Genomic DNA, 14,513 nt, shown 5'->3' on the forward strand with positions numbered 1-14,513 from the left:
TACTGAAGGGATGGGCATGAGGGTGGGTTGGGAAGGAAGAACTAGTTTGCTCTTAAGAAGAGTTCTTCCCTCCAGGTGTTTGTTGCAGTGAAAAGGAAAAAGGAGGACTGAGTTTTTCTCTTTCCCTTTCCTGAGGACAAAGAGTATAAACAGGACAGTGAGCAGGCCTGAACATTCCTAGTTTTTTTTTTTCCTTTAACTGATCCTAACTGTGAATGTCTGTGACTAAGTTTGCATTTCTGCCCCCTAACTCTGCAGGAGCTACACTTCACACCTATTTTCCTTTGACTCTGTGCTAAATACATCCCCTATCTGATGTTTACCCCAACAACACCCTTCCCCTTGGAGTTACACGCAGAGCCACCCAACTGCCAGACTCAATTACTGGGTTACTGACGCCAGTTTATGACTGTCTTTGAAACAATGCAAGAGGAAGGAATCAAGATCCTATCGGCTTCGGTCCTCATCACTGACTCCTGACAGCCAGCCCTTGCCTTATAAAAGCCCCTAGAGCTCCTTCTCAAGGAGGTGGGGACATAGTTCTTGAGGCTTGACCGCACTGTGTTGCCCTCTCCACCCGCTGAGGATAAAAGCCACCTTTCTATTTCCTCCAGTCTCTGTCTCTGTATTTTTCTTTTGGCTTCGGTGGGCAGAGTAGGCCAAGGTTTTGGCCAGCAACATCTTGACAACTGCAGTGATGTTTGCCATCAGCCCCGTATGTTTCTCTTTCCCCCAAGATGGTCAGAATGTCTCCATTGGGAAAGCAGTTGCCTGTGGTTCTGGGACAGCATTCCAACGTCAATTAGATTCAGACCTGGGCCCAAGGGGAGCCCTCAGGGGAAGGGCTCGAGCACGTGATCCACTGACCGGGAGAGAAAACAGAGACACCGCAGGTGGCACCCAGCTGATGCAAAGCTCTCCCATTCCCAGCAATCTCTTCTCTGGGAAGAAGTGGCCCATCCGCTCTCCCTCCTGGGAATACCAACAGCATAAGCTGGAAGACTGCATCTAGTTTCTTCCTGAAGAGGCTTTGAGAGCTATGTTCCCTGCGTTACAAAGTGTGTCTCCTCCCTAGTGAAGTCACTTAGTCGTGTCCAACTCTTTGCGACCCCATGGACTGTAGCCCACCTGGCTCCTCTGTCCATGGGATTTTCCAGGCAAGAATACTGGAGTGGGTTGCCATTTCCTTCTCCAGGGGATCTTCCCAACCCAGGGATCAAACCCAGGTCTTCCACATTGTAGGCAGATGCTTTACCATCTGAACCACCAGGGAAGCCTAGTCACTGTTCGGCTCCTCCCTAGCAACTCAGAAATGAAAACTGTAGTGAAATGGGTTCTTTAGTTCCTAATTTTCTTAAAAGATGGGGGAGGAGTCACAGAATGACTGGTCATTCTCTTAGGCGTGAAGGATGGAGGCTGGGATGCTCTTCCTGGACCAAGCAGACAAGAGGCTCCCAGAGTCCTTTGGAGAAGAGCAGACCACAGCAGATCTTAGGACCTTCCAGAGCTCAGAGTCCCATTGTATTCTGGTCTCTGATAGGAAATCTTTAAATACAGGACCAGAACTGGATTCGTTTTTTGTTGTGTAACAAATTACCACAAAGCAGCTCAGAGCAACACACTTCTTTTTCTTTTTTCTTTCTTTTTTTTGAGGGGAGCCACAACTTACCACATGCAGGATCTTAGTTCCCCCCGACTATGGATCAAAACCGTGCCCCTTGCAGTGGAAGCATGAAGTCTTAACAACTGGACTGCTACGGAAGTCCCAGCACACATTTATTATCTCAGTTTCCATGGGTCAGGGATCTGGGTCTCCTGCTCAGGGTCTCAGCAGGCTACAGTGATGGTGTTGGCCAGGGATGCAGTCTTATCTAAGACACAGGGTCCTCTTCCAGGCTCACAGGGAACCCATTTCCTTGTAGCTGTAGAACTCATGGTGGTGGGCTTCCTCGAGGCCAGCAGGAGTGTCTCTCTTCTATCTTTGACCTTATCTTAAAGGGCTCACCTGATTAAGTCGGGCCCACCCAAGATCATCTCCCTTTCTGCGAAGTCAAATGATTAGGGACCTTAATTACATCTTCAAAATCCCTTCCCATCTGCCATATAATATAACATAATCACAACAATCACATCCCATCACCTTTGCCATTTTCTGTTTGTTAGAAGCAAGTTATGCCCCCACCCACATTCACGGGGGAGGGATTATGCAAGGACATGGGTGTTTGGAGGTCATCAGAAGCTTCTGGAGAGAACAGTCCTTCCATGAGAGGTGATTGGGTTGGATGATAATTTCGCAAGATCAGAACTCTGTAGAGTTTACAAGGATCTCTCACTTTAATGGGATGAACAGTAACCCCCCTCCCCCAACAAAAGATACGCCACCCAGAACCTCAGAATGCGACCTTATTTGGAAGAAGGGTCTTTGCTGACATAATTAAGGCAAAGATCTTGAGATGAGATCATCCTGGTTTAGAACAGGCCCCAAATCCAAGTCTGATCTGTCTCTTACAAAGTCAGATCTGTGTCTTTAAAAGAGAGAAGGAGAGGCCACACAAGGACACAGGGAAAGTGATATAAGAGGTAGACATCAAAATGATGTATCTGTAAATCAACAAAAGCCAAGAATTGCTGTAGCCCGGGGCCTGGAACAGAGTCTCCTAGGGGGTTCTCTAGAAGGAACTAGCCCTGTCTACTTGATTTCAGATGTCCGGCCTCCAGAACTGTAAGAAAATAAATCTCTGTTGTCTTAAGTGACCATGGTTGTGGTCATATGTTGTGGTCGTCTCGGGAAACGAACACACTCATGGATCATTGTCCCCGTATGAATCAATGTCAAGGAGATGGACTTGGGGGCCACAGGCGTAATACAAACTCAGACTTTATGGAGATGCCAGTTCCCAGAGATCAGAAGTGCCCTAGGGGTGCCAAAGCAAGAGAGCATTGTAAGACAAGCCACATTCATTACAGAAGGTAGGAGATGCCCATTCATTGTTCTATCTTGTAGTCTCCCTTCACTGATGAATGTGTTTGATTCAGATGATGTTTTAAAAAAAAAAAGGCTAAAACAGCTGCAGCTTAAACAAGATAGAAGTTTATTTCTCTTTAAGAGTTGGTGATGGACAGGGAAGCCTTGCGTGCTACAGTCCATGGGGTTGCAAAGAGTCAGACACGACTGAGTGACTGAACTGAACTGAAGAGTCCTAAACATAAGCTATGGTTTTTCCTGTGGTCATGTATGGATGTGAGAGTTGGACTGTGAAGAAAGCTGAGTGCCGAAGAATTGATGCTTTTGAACTGTGGTGTTGGAGAAGACTCTTGAGAGTCCCTTGACTGCAAGGAGATCCAACCAGTCCATTCTGAAGGAGATCAGCCCTGGGATTTCTTTGGAAGGAATGATGCTAAAGCTGAAACTCCAGTACTTTGGCCACCTCTTGTGAAGAGTTGACTCACTGGAAAAGACTCTGATGCTGGGAGGGATTGGGGGCAGGAGGAGAAGGGGATGACAGAGGATGAGATGGCTGGATGGCATCACTGACTTGATGGACATGAGTCTCAGTGAACTCCGGGAGTTGATGATGGACAGGGAGGCCTGGTGTGCTGCGATTCATGGGGTCACAAAGAGTCGGACATGACTGAGTGACTGAACTGAACTGAACTGAAACATAAGCAATTTAGGACTAAAATGGTAACTTCACACTGTGGGACCCACAGGCTCCCCCTGACTGGTTCTTCTGTCATCAGCAATATATGGTTTCCATCTCATGACCCAACACGGCTACTTCAGTCCTTACCATCACACCTGCATTCCAGCCAGTTGGAAAGGGGCAATCAAATGTGGAGGATATACCTTTTCCCTTTAAGACCCAGAAGCTTCACACTTCATTCAACTAGAATTTAGTCACTTAGTCACAGCAGGCTGCAGGGGAAGCTCCAATGTGTTTTTAGGTAGGCCATGTGCCTGGTAAAACTTAGGTGTTCTGTTACTCAAGGAAGGAAAGGAGAATGGACAGCAAATTCTGCCAACAGGAGAAAACAAACACAAGGTCTGACTTGATGAGGCCTGTGATCAGTCGTGTCCGACTCTTTGCAGCCCTGTGGCCTGTAGCCCACCAGGCTCCTCTGTCCATGGGATTCTCCAGGCAAGAATACTGGAGTGGGTTGCCATTTCCTCCTCCAGGGGATCTTCCCCACCCAGGGATTGAACCCCTGTCTCTTGCATCTCCTGCACTGGCAGGGAGATTCTTTACCTTTTAGCCACCTGGGAATCTCCTGACTCGATGAATCACCTCTCAAATCTGGGACCCAGAGAAAAGGCTTAGAAGAACCCCACCGCCCTTCATTATAGATGAAATAGCCTGCGAAATGTGGGTTCGAAACAGCAGGAATAAGATGAGCATGCAGAGGCTGGAGTGAGAGTGTTCCTCCTTCCCCATTACACCCTCAGCTGTGGGTTGAATTGTGCCCCCCGAAAAGATATGCTGAAGTCCTAACCCCCAGAACTTGGGCATGTGACCTTATTTGGAGGTAGGGTCTTTGTACATGTAGTCAAGTTAAAATGAAGTCACACAGAATCAAGCTGGACCCCGATCCAGTGGCTGGTGTCCTTACAAGAGGAGGGAACTTTGGTCACAGACACTCACAGTGGGAGAAGGCCAGGTGAAGATGGAGGCAGATGTCGCCCTGCGGCAGCTACAAGCAAACAACACCCAGGAAGCTGGAGACAAAAAGGGCCTTCCCCCAGCGCCTTACCTTAGTCTTGGACCTCTAGCCTCTAGAACTGTGACGATACCTTTCTGTTTGGGATAATTCATTATGGAAGGTTTAACAAACTAAAATACCATCTCCCTCTTCTGGCTCTTTAGGGCCCCGTCCTCATGAAGATACCATAAGGCACTGACACCTGGAAGTGTCCTCGCTCTTAAACCTTCCATCCATCATTTTTTTTTCTTTTTGGCCACGCCACACAGCATGTGAGATCTCAGTTCCTCGTTCAGTTCAGTTCAGTCGCTCAGTCGTGTCTGACTCTTTGCGACCCCATGGACTGCAGCACACTAGGCTTCCCTGTCTATCACCAACTCCTGGAGCTTGCTCAAACTCATGTCCATCGAGTCGGCGATTCCAACCATCTCATCCTCTGTCATTCCTAAACCAGGGATCAAACCTAGGCCCCCTGCAGTGGAAGCTCAGAGTCCTAACCACTGGACAGCCAGGGAAGTCCCTCTCTGTCCTTAAAATTAGCTCATTATAGAGACTTCCCTGGTAGTCCAGTGGCTAAGACTCTGCACTCCCAATGCAGGATTCCCAGGCTTGATCCCTGGTCAGGGAACTAGATCCCATATGCCACAGCTAAGACTCAGTGCAGCCAAATAAGTAAATAAAACTGTTTTTGAAAAAAAAAATTAGATCATTATAAATGCTGCAACCCAAAGATAGGGTGAACCAAACCATGACCAAACGGTCAGGCACAGGCTAGACCAGGGTCCGAACGTGAAAAGAGGGCCAGAGGGGGAGGTATACAGTGAAATGGGTGTGACACCAGCGGGATCGCTGACACCTGAGGTGGGGGTGAACCTGCAGAAGGAAGACCAGGCAGGACACACCCACAGTGACCAAAGGTCAGTGAGTCCAGGATCTGGGCTGTCGATGGAAGCAGGACCAAACAAGGGCTGCAGCCAGGAGCCCTGGGACTGAAGCCAGGAGCCCTGGGACTAGTCGGAGCCCCACACTCAAATGACACCCCTTACAACTGGAAGGACCCTTTCAGTTTCCAAATCTTTTCACATACAGTCTCTCATCTGAGCTTCAAAACCAGTCTGCAAGAATTGAGTAGAGCAATTATATCATCTCCATTTGATTCACAGGCCAAGAGAGAGGCTAAGTCCCTTGTTCTGTGTGACTGATGGTGAACAGTCAGTGCAAAGAAAGTGAACTTGGGAGTCTGGTAGATTGGGTTAAAAGCAGCACAGCAAGCTCTTTGATTTCTACACAGCTGTATTTTTTCCTTTTTTGTCACTGCAAGGTAACATTTGGAGAGCACCTCTTGCAAGGTTGGTATATTTATTGGTACTCCTAAAAAAGGTCACTTCCATCCTTATTTGTTTTTTCCAGCTCCAAATGCCATGCAATTTATACTGAAAACACAGTATTGCCAAGTAATCTTGGCTACTTACAATTCATCTTGCTAGAGATCAGTTTCTTCATTTTATCAAGAAAGTGAAGTTGCTCGGTCATGTCCAGCTCTTTGTGACCCCATGGACTGTAGCCTACCACGCTCTTCCATCCATGGGATTTTCCAGGCAAGAATACTGGAGTGGGTTGCCATTTCCTTCTCCAAGGGATCTTCTCCACCCAGGGATCAAACCCAGGTCTCCTGCATTATAGGCAGACGCTTGACTGTCTGAGCCACCATGGAAGTCTCATTTTATCAAAGGACTGGGCTAAACCATTTCCAGTTGAGCTATTTCAAATCCTAAAAGATGATGCTGTTAAAATGCTGCACTCAATATGCCATCAAATTTGGAAAACTCAGCAGTGGTCACAGGACTGGAAAGGGCATTTTTCATTTCAATCCCAAAGAAAGGCAATGCCATAGAATGCTCAAACTACCGCACAATTGCACTCATCTCACTTGCTAGCAAAGTTATGCTCAAAATTCTCCAACTGAGGCTTCAACAGTACATGAACCAAGAACTTTCAGATGTTCAAGTTGGATTTAGAAAAGGCAGAGGAACCAGAGATCAAATTGCCAACATCTGTTGGATCACAGAAAAGCAAGAGAGTTCCAGAAAAACATCTACTTCTACCAAAGCCTTTGACTGTATGGATCAAAACAAACTGTGGAAAATTCTTAAAGAGATGGGAATACCAGACCACCTTACCTGCCTCCTGAGAAATCTGTATGCAGGTCAGGAAGCAACAATTAGAAATGGACATGGAACAACAGACTGGTTCCAAATTGGGAAAGGAGTACATCAAGGCTGTATATTGTCACCTTGCTTATTTAACTTATATGCGGAGTACACCATGCAAATTGCTGGGCTGGATGAAACACAAGCTGGAATCAAGATTGCCAGGAGAGATATCAATAACCTCAGATACGCAGAGACACCACCCTTATGGCAGAAAGCAAAGAGGAACTGAAGAGCTTCTTTTTTTTTTTTTTTTGAAGAGCTTCTTGATGAAAGTGAAAGAGGAGAGTGAAAAGGCTGGCTTAAAACTCAAAATTCAAAAAACAAAGATCCATCACTTCATGGCAAATAGATGGGGAAACAATGGAAACAGTGAGAGACTTTATTTTCTTGGGCTCCAAAATCACTGCAGATGGTGACTGCAGCCATGAAATTAAAAGGCACTTGCTCCTTGGAAGAAAAGCTATGACCAACCTAGACAGCATATTAAAAAGCAGAGACATTAACTTTGCCGACAAAGGTCCCTGTAGTTGAAGCTATGGTTTTTCCAGTAATCATGTACAGATGTGGGAATTGGACTATAAAGAAAGCTGAGCACAGAAGAATTGATGCTTTTGAACAGTGGTGTTGGAGAAGACTCTTGAGAGTCCCTTGGACTGTAAGGAGATCAAACCAGTCAATCCTAAAGGAAAGCAGTCCTCAATATTCATTGGAAGGACTGATGCTGAAGCTGAAACTCCAATACTTTGGCCACCTGATGCAAAGAACAGACTCATTGGAATAAGACCCTGATGCTGGGAAAGATTGAAGGTGGGAGGAGAAGGGGATGAGGATGAGATGGTTGGATGGCATCACCAACTCGACGGACATGAGTTTGAGCAAGCTCCGGGAGTTGGTGATGCACAGGGAAGCCTGGTATGCTGAAGTTCATAGGGTTGTAAAGAGTCAGACACGACTGAGCAATTCAAGTGAACTGAAACCATATCCATTTATTGAAACTTACTTATTTGGGGCCACACCACGGGCATGCGAGATCTTACTTCCCTGACCAGGGATCCAATCAGGGCCCCCTGCAGTGGAAGTGCGCAGTCTTAACCACCAGACCGCCAGGGAATTCCCCTGACCAAACCGCTTCTAGGGTCGCTTCAAGTTTTTCCAGCTCAGGCCAGCTTGTAAACTCGGTCTACACCTGTTGTACTTCAAACAGCCATCAGGGGGCGCTTCGCACCGCTTATGCCTTGAACGGAGCACAGCCGCTTGCAGAAACGCTGAAGAGGCAAAGCTCTGCCTAGGGCTTCCCAGAGGTTGGTGAGAGCCAGCCATCCCAGTCACCTTCATTCCCCTTTTAAAGGCAAGAATGAAGAGAAAAATTTATCCTCCGTTTACTTTATAGAGGCTTCCCTAGTGGCTCAGAGGGTAAAGCGTCTGCCTGTAATGCAGGAGACCCAGGTTCGATCCCTGGGTCGGAAAGATCCCCTGGAGAAGGAAACGGCAACCCACTCCAGTATTCTTGCCTGGAGAATCCCATGGACAGAGGAGCCTGGTGGGCTACAGTGCACGGGGTCGCAAAGAGTTGGACACGACCGAGCGACTTCACTTTCACTTTCTTTCACTTACTTTATAGATGGGGAAACTGAGGAATGTGTTTTGATTTTCTTTCATCCCATAATAGGATGAACTATGAAAAAGCCGATGGCTTTCTGGAGTTGCTGCTAATCAAACAGTTTCACATCACACCTCAACTACTCACTAGCTGGCCTAAGGCAGACTATCCCCAGGGGGTTTGGCAGGGGGCTAGGGAGGCCATTGGCAGGTCTGTACAGCCTCTGCCAACTCCCGCTTCTCCGCTGGACAGACACACAAACACAGACATACTGCCCCTGCCCAGGGATCTGAGAAGGGAGCCTACATCTCTGGCTTTTAGGATGGAACCATAAAGGGCACCATTTCCATGGCCTTTACCTGTGCCCGCTGGCTGAGAGAAAGAAACTGCTAGACACCGGCCGTAAAGGCTGAGGAATGAAGCTGGTGTGGAATGTTCATCCCGTGACTGCCCACGAGGACCACAGACTGCATTTACCACTGTTCCCCAGAACAGGGGTCCCCAGCCTCTGGTATCTAAGGTCTGACTATCTGAGGTGGAGCCGATGTAATAATAATGGAAATAAAATGTACAATACATGTAATGCACCTGAGTCATCCCGAAATAACCACACACACCTCCCCCCCGACCAACCACCACTTTGTGAAAAAGTGGTCTTCCATGAAACCAGTCCCTGGTGCCAAAAAGGTTAGGGACTCTGCCGCTAGTGGTAAGGAACCCGCCTGCCAATGCAGGGACATAAGAGACGTGGGTTCGATCCTTGGGTTGGGAAGATCTGCCGGAGGAAAGCATGGCAACCCACTCCAGTATTCTTGCCTGGAGAATCCCATGGACAGAGGAACGTGGTGGGCTACAGTCCATGGGGTCGCAAAGAGTCGGACACGATTGAAGCAACTTAGCACACGTGCACATCACAGAAGAACCTACCACGGGAGAGTCCTAGGAAAGCGTGTTATCAACAACACCCTCCCCCTAACTCTGCCTGCTCCTCAGCGGTCTCAGAGGTTGCAGAAGGCAGGTTCCCTCTGAAAAAGCCAGTCACTCCTCATCCCGTTTCCTCCCACCTTGTCCCTTCTGCTCAGGCAGAGCCAACGGTTCCATGGACCCTTTTTCCCTCACTGGTCCCAGGTGGTGCCGTGGTAAAGCATCCACCTGCCATTGCAAGAGATGCAGGTTTGATCCCTGAGTCAGAAAGATCACCTGGAGGAGGAAAGAGCAAACCACTCCAGTATTCCTGCCTAGAAAATTCCAGAGGAACCTGGAGGGCTATACAGTTCATGGGGTCGCAAAGAGTCAGGCACCACTGAGCACACACCACCACTAGCACCATCTGCAAGTCTTCACATCTCTAGGTTCAGACGATGGTTGTTTGTCTTCCCCAGTTCAAGTGCTCCAGGCCCGTGCTACAGAGAGCAACCCACTCAACATCCAAGGGTATAAATCTCCCTTGGCCTGACACCTGACAGCAAGTTGCTGGAGAAATGACCGGAGTGGCTGGCTGCCTCTCCACCTGTCAGACACAGTGGTGACAATTGGCAGACGGAGTCCACAGCTCCAGCGCAAGTCTAAACACTCCAGAGGAACCTGACAGCTGGCACACGGGTGCGTATCGAGTAAGACTCAAGCCCTGTGAGCTCCTGGATGGCGTTCAAGGACCATTCTACAAACCAGAGCACCCTCCCGCCCCCAAATCATTCTTCTCCCCCGCCTAGCACCCTGGCACCGACTGGACAACTTCCCTCAGCGATGTTGGGAAAATATCCAGAGATGGGGAGAGAGAAGAGGCCCTCTTACTTATGCTCAGGCTAAAGTGAGACTTCCTTCTCCACTAAAGGTTCAACAGTTGAGTCTTTGCCAAGAAACCTTCCACACCTCAGACACCAGAGACCTCGTACTGCTGAGTGAAGGAGAAAGTCATCTTTGGTATGCAAACATCCTAAGAAATAAAACCTGGACTCCTAGACAGAAGAAAGCAGCTAAGGCCAGGACCAGTTCACAGGGAACACCCATATGTGGAAATCCACTGAGCTTATCCTCAGGGCCGATCAAAGTTTTATAACCCTGGAGCCCCTGAAGGTAGCCAATGCATTGTATGCTGCCGTCACCCAGCTCGTTCAACTTTTACTGATTTACTGGCTCTCCCGTAAATCAGCCTGGACAATGGTCTCTGCTCACGGAGTCTAAATAAGAACTCACAAATGACCCGGGGGGTTTCCATAGAAATTTTCTTTCCCTGGAAACTGCCTGATAAGATTCATAAAATTGGAATAAGGGGGGAAAAATATTATCAAGGAGCTCAAACTTGGAACTCCAGTTTTAGTTCAAGAAGATAATACAGATTTCTGCTGCCCAGGAAAGGGAGTGGGAAGGTAGAGGTTAATAGAGGTTATGGAAAGGATAAGAAATGTCAGAATATATTTATAACCCAAGAACATCTGCCCAATACAAACAATGGTCTGTGCCGCCACACACACGTACAGCACAGGACAAAACTGGTTCCTGGTGGCAGCGGGATGTTATGAATCCACCTCTGGCTTGTAGCGCAAGAGCTCCATGTGCCCTGATCCCTGGCACAGCAAACCCCACCCTCCTGCGGGCACTTCAGTGAATCCCGAGGGCAGAACGGCCTCCAGGGTCGGGAGATCGGAGTGTCAAAGGCTCAAACTCTGCCTCCTTCACCCCAAAAGACTTTTCATTCTTTGTTTCAAGAGGATCAAGAAGAAAGGGACAAGGATTAGGCCTAATTTATTGCCTCTGTCACAGAGGCAGCTCTATGAAAGGATTAAGTGGATTACACAGAGAAAACAAAGGGAGAGAAAGAGGGCGATGGATAAACTGCATTCAGTAACATTTATTAATTTGATTTCAAAAGGAAAAGGGACCCATTCTAATGGTTCACCTTCCCAGGAAACCAGGAGCGCCCCCCCCACCCCCACCCCAAAGGCTAAAGTAAAGTCCTGAAAATGCTGTGAGGTAGGTGTGTCTACAGTGAGGAAGCCAGGGACAGAAGCCCAAACCGTGACCTTCCCCACCTTCCTCTTCTCAGCCTGGGCCTCCAGCACCCCGGTGGGTTCCTCAGGGTCTGGGCGGCAGAAGGAACAGAATGAAGGTGCCCGCCTTGCCCCTGCGCACACAGCACCCCAGTGGGACAGGTGCGGGTCCCGGGGCTAAACGCAGCCCAGCTCCTGCCCGGGCACCTGGGCATGGGAAACCAGACGCGGGAGCTGCTGAGGTAGCGGTGAAGTTCAGGGCTGGGGTGTAGAAAACTTCTCTCAGAAAGAGAGCGAAAACCCACTTGGTAAGGATTTCCCCTCCCCAGTCAGCCCCGCGCCTCCTCCCAGGACCCAGTCGTCAGGCTGGGGAGGGCAGAGTTTTCCAGCTGGGAAACTCCACGGGGCTCATTCTGAACCGAGGCCGGCCAGAGGCTTTCCAAAGGTTCCGGATCAATGGAGTTGTTTCTTCAAGGCCTAAGAAAGTCCGCAGGAAGCCCTGAAAAAACGGAGATAACAGTACCTTGGGGTGAGGGGGCAAAGGGTGGGAACGAGGGTTGGGGGTGGGGGGGGGGCCGTTGGTCAGGGACCTTGGGAAGCCCCTCTGGGATCCACCGAGCCATAAAGCCCACCCCCAACTCCAACCCGACCCGCTTCTACTGGGGAAGAATTTGCACTCACAGCTTCCTCAGCCCGCCTAGCCTTCATTCCGGAAGCGAATCCTCACCTTCAGGGCTATCAGACTTTTCAAAGAAACCAGAACTAAGCCCGAAGGCTTGGGGACGGGCGCGGGGGTGGGGTGGGGTGGGGTGGGGGATGGGGGGTTGCCCTCTAGTCTTCTCGGCAAGTCAAAGCCAGCCCGCGAGATGGTAAGAAATTTGGGCAGAGAAAGAACTAAGCTAGCAAACCAAAACTAGAGCTGACCGGTCGAGCCGGGGGCCCTCCGCACCGCGGCACCTTCGGGCGCACTGTTGTTCCTGGGCTGGAGAACCACCCGGCCGCCTCCTTTGCTTCCACCGCCCCCCTCGCCCCGCCCTGGCAGGGTGGGTAGGAAACGGGAAAGGAAAGGGCTCTGGGTTCCACTTTGATTCCCTACTCTGTGCCCCCCTTCTCTTGATTGCAAAGACCCTCCTCAGCCCCATCTTCTCCTCCCGAACCCCGAACTCAAAAAAAATTGACCAGCGGAGATACAGAAAGCTTCCTGATCCCTTCGCCTCGATTACCTACCCGTCGAGCTGTGGGGGCTGCATGGGGCCAGCGGGGCTGGTCAGGGCCGTGGGGGCGCCGGAGGGGGCTCGGGGCGGGGAGGCAGCGGCGAGGTGCTCCTCCGGCCGGCAGCGACACAGCAGGCGGCGGAAGGCGCTCCGAAAGTCCGGGCTGCGGCAGTAGATGAGCGGGTTGAAGGCAGAGTTGGCATAGCCCAGCCAGTTAAGGGCGAGGAAAGTGGGGCCGGACACCAGAGAGGGGCCCCCGAGGGCGCGCACCACGTTGACCACAAAGAAAGGCAACCAGCAGAGAGTGAAGGTTCCCATGATGAGCCCCAAGGTGCGCAGGGCGCGGTGTTCCCGCAGAGGCAGAAGGCGCGCCGGCCGCCGGCCGTAGGAGGGCACCCCCGCGGGCGAGGCGCACGGCCCCGCCAGGCCAGGGGATCCGGAGCGAGAAGGAGCCGGCGGAGACTCCTCTGGCGGGAAGCGACCCAGCTCCCGGCGCAGCAAGCGCAGCTGGCGCGTGGCCACCACGAAAACTCGTGCGTAGACGAAGAGCATCACCAGGAGCGGAAGATAGAACGAGACCGAGGAGGAGAGCAGCGCGTAGGGCATGTTGGAGGCGAAGGTGCAGCAGCGCGGGTTGGAGTGGCAACGCTGCGCCTCGGCATCGGCCCCGATGCGCCACCATTTGCTCATGATGGGCGCAAACGACACCGCGGCGGACACCACCCACACCAGGACCACGGCTGCTAGGGCGCGGCGTTTGGTGACCAGCGCGCCGTAGCGCAGCGGGTTGGTCACGGCCAGGTAGCGGTCCACCGCCAGGGCGCACAGGGTTTCGATGCTGGCGGTCACACACAGCACGTCCACCGAGGTCCACAGCTCGCAACCGGTGACGCCCAGGGGCCAGTGGCCGGTCAGCGCCAACGTGGCCCCCGGGGGCACGACCAGGAGCCCCACCACCAGGTCGGCTGTGGCCAGCGAAGTCACGAACACGTTGGTCATGGTCTGGAGTCTCGGCGTCCGGGCGATGGCCACGATTACCAGCAGGTTGCCTCCCACGGTGGCCAGCACCGCTAGCGCCAACAGCGCCCCCGCCAGCGCCACCGCCCAGGGCACCCCTGGCAGCCCACTCGCGTTGGCAGTATTGGGTGCCAGGGTGGGGATATCTGGCCACGGGGTCAGAGAGCTGTTCCCAGGAGGCCACGGAGCCATCCCCGCGTCGCGCGTGGGGCGGGAAGGAATGAGGGAAAGGGTCTCCCAGCTCACCCTGCTCAGCGGCGGGGGCATCGGGGCGTGGGAGCGATTTCCCTGGCCTGGGCCATCTTCCCCAGTTTGACCGGCCGAGAACGCACAGTCTCCCCGCCACCCCCACCCCTTGGGTGCCACCGCTGGGGAGGGGATGGGGGTGGGGGAGTGGCGGCTCTTAAAGGGGCCGCGGCCAATAGGCTCCACGCTGGGCCTCCGGAGCGGGAATCGAGCCGTGGGGACTGAAGCCAGATGGACGCCCGCCTTTCCTATTAGTCAAACCCCCAGTAAGATTCGTAAGAGTAAAGTCACGCCGTGTGTTTTCTGCTACGACGTGCCCCTCTCCTGCCGTGACAGCTCCCCGCTCTCTGGCGGCACTGGCTTTCTGGAACTCTACCAATTTCCCGGGAAGGTCCGGGAGCATCGCTCGGGAAGGAAGAGCCCCCGCCCCCTTACCGCTTAGGAGGGAAAGGTAACCCCCTGGAGGCAAAGGAAAGGACCCACAGCAGCCCCTCCTCCACGCAGGCATCCTCCCCTGAGACTCTGTAAGTCATAG

General features: G+C 51.5%; 1 protein-coding gene across 2 annotated transcripts; it reads right to left on the reverse strand.

Annotated features, from left to right (window-relative positions):
- Positions 1–11,342: 11,342 nt before the first annotated feature.
- On the reverse strand, positions 11,343–14,208 carry ADRB3 (adrenoceptor beta 3). Of its 2 annotated transcripts, XM_061404475.1 has the most exons (3): positions 12,729–14,208; positions 12,183–12,244; positions 11,343–12,000 (listed from the first exon to the last, which is right to left on the reverse strand). In XM_061404475.1, the coding sequence occupies exons 1-2, from the start codon at positions 13,997–13,999 to the stop codon at positions 12,199–12,201; spliced, it is 1,317 nt and encodes a 438-aa protein (XP_061260459.1). In that variant the 5' UTR covers positions 14,000–14,208; the 3' UTR covers positions 11,343–12,000; positions 12,183–12,198. The 2 variants fall into 2 exon arrangements, with proteins under 2 accessions (XP_061260459.1, XP_061260460.1); XM_061404476.1 differs by lacking the exon at positions 12,183–12,244 and having other exon boundaries at positions 12,729–14,207.
- Between the last annotated feature and the right edge of the window lie 305 nt (positions 14,209–14,513).

This window comes from Bos javanicus, chromosome 27, assembly GCF_032452875.1.
Source record: "Bos javanicus breed banteng chromosome 27, ARS-OSU_banteng_1.0, whole genome shotgun sequence".
Classification (NCBI taxonomy): Eukaryota; Metazoa; Chordata; class Mammalia; order Artiodactyla; family Bovidae; genus Bos; species Bos javanicus.

Excerpts from the sequence above, each read along its gene's own strand:
- ADRB3 (XM_061404475.1), bottom strand. The coding sequence starts at position 13,999 with ATGCCCCCGCCGCTGAGCAGGGTGAGCTGGGAGACCCTTTCCCTCATT. Across the intron at positions 12,245-12,728 it reads CAGCCCCCACAGCTCGACGG|TCTGATAGCCCTGAAGGTGA; the intron begins GTAGGTAATCGA and ends TTCTTTGAAAAG.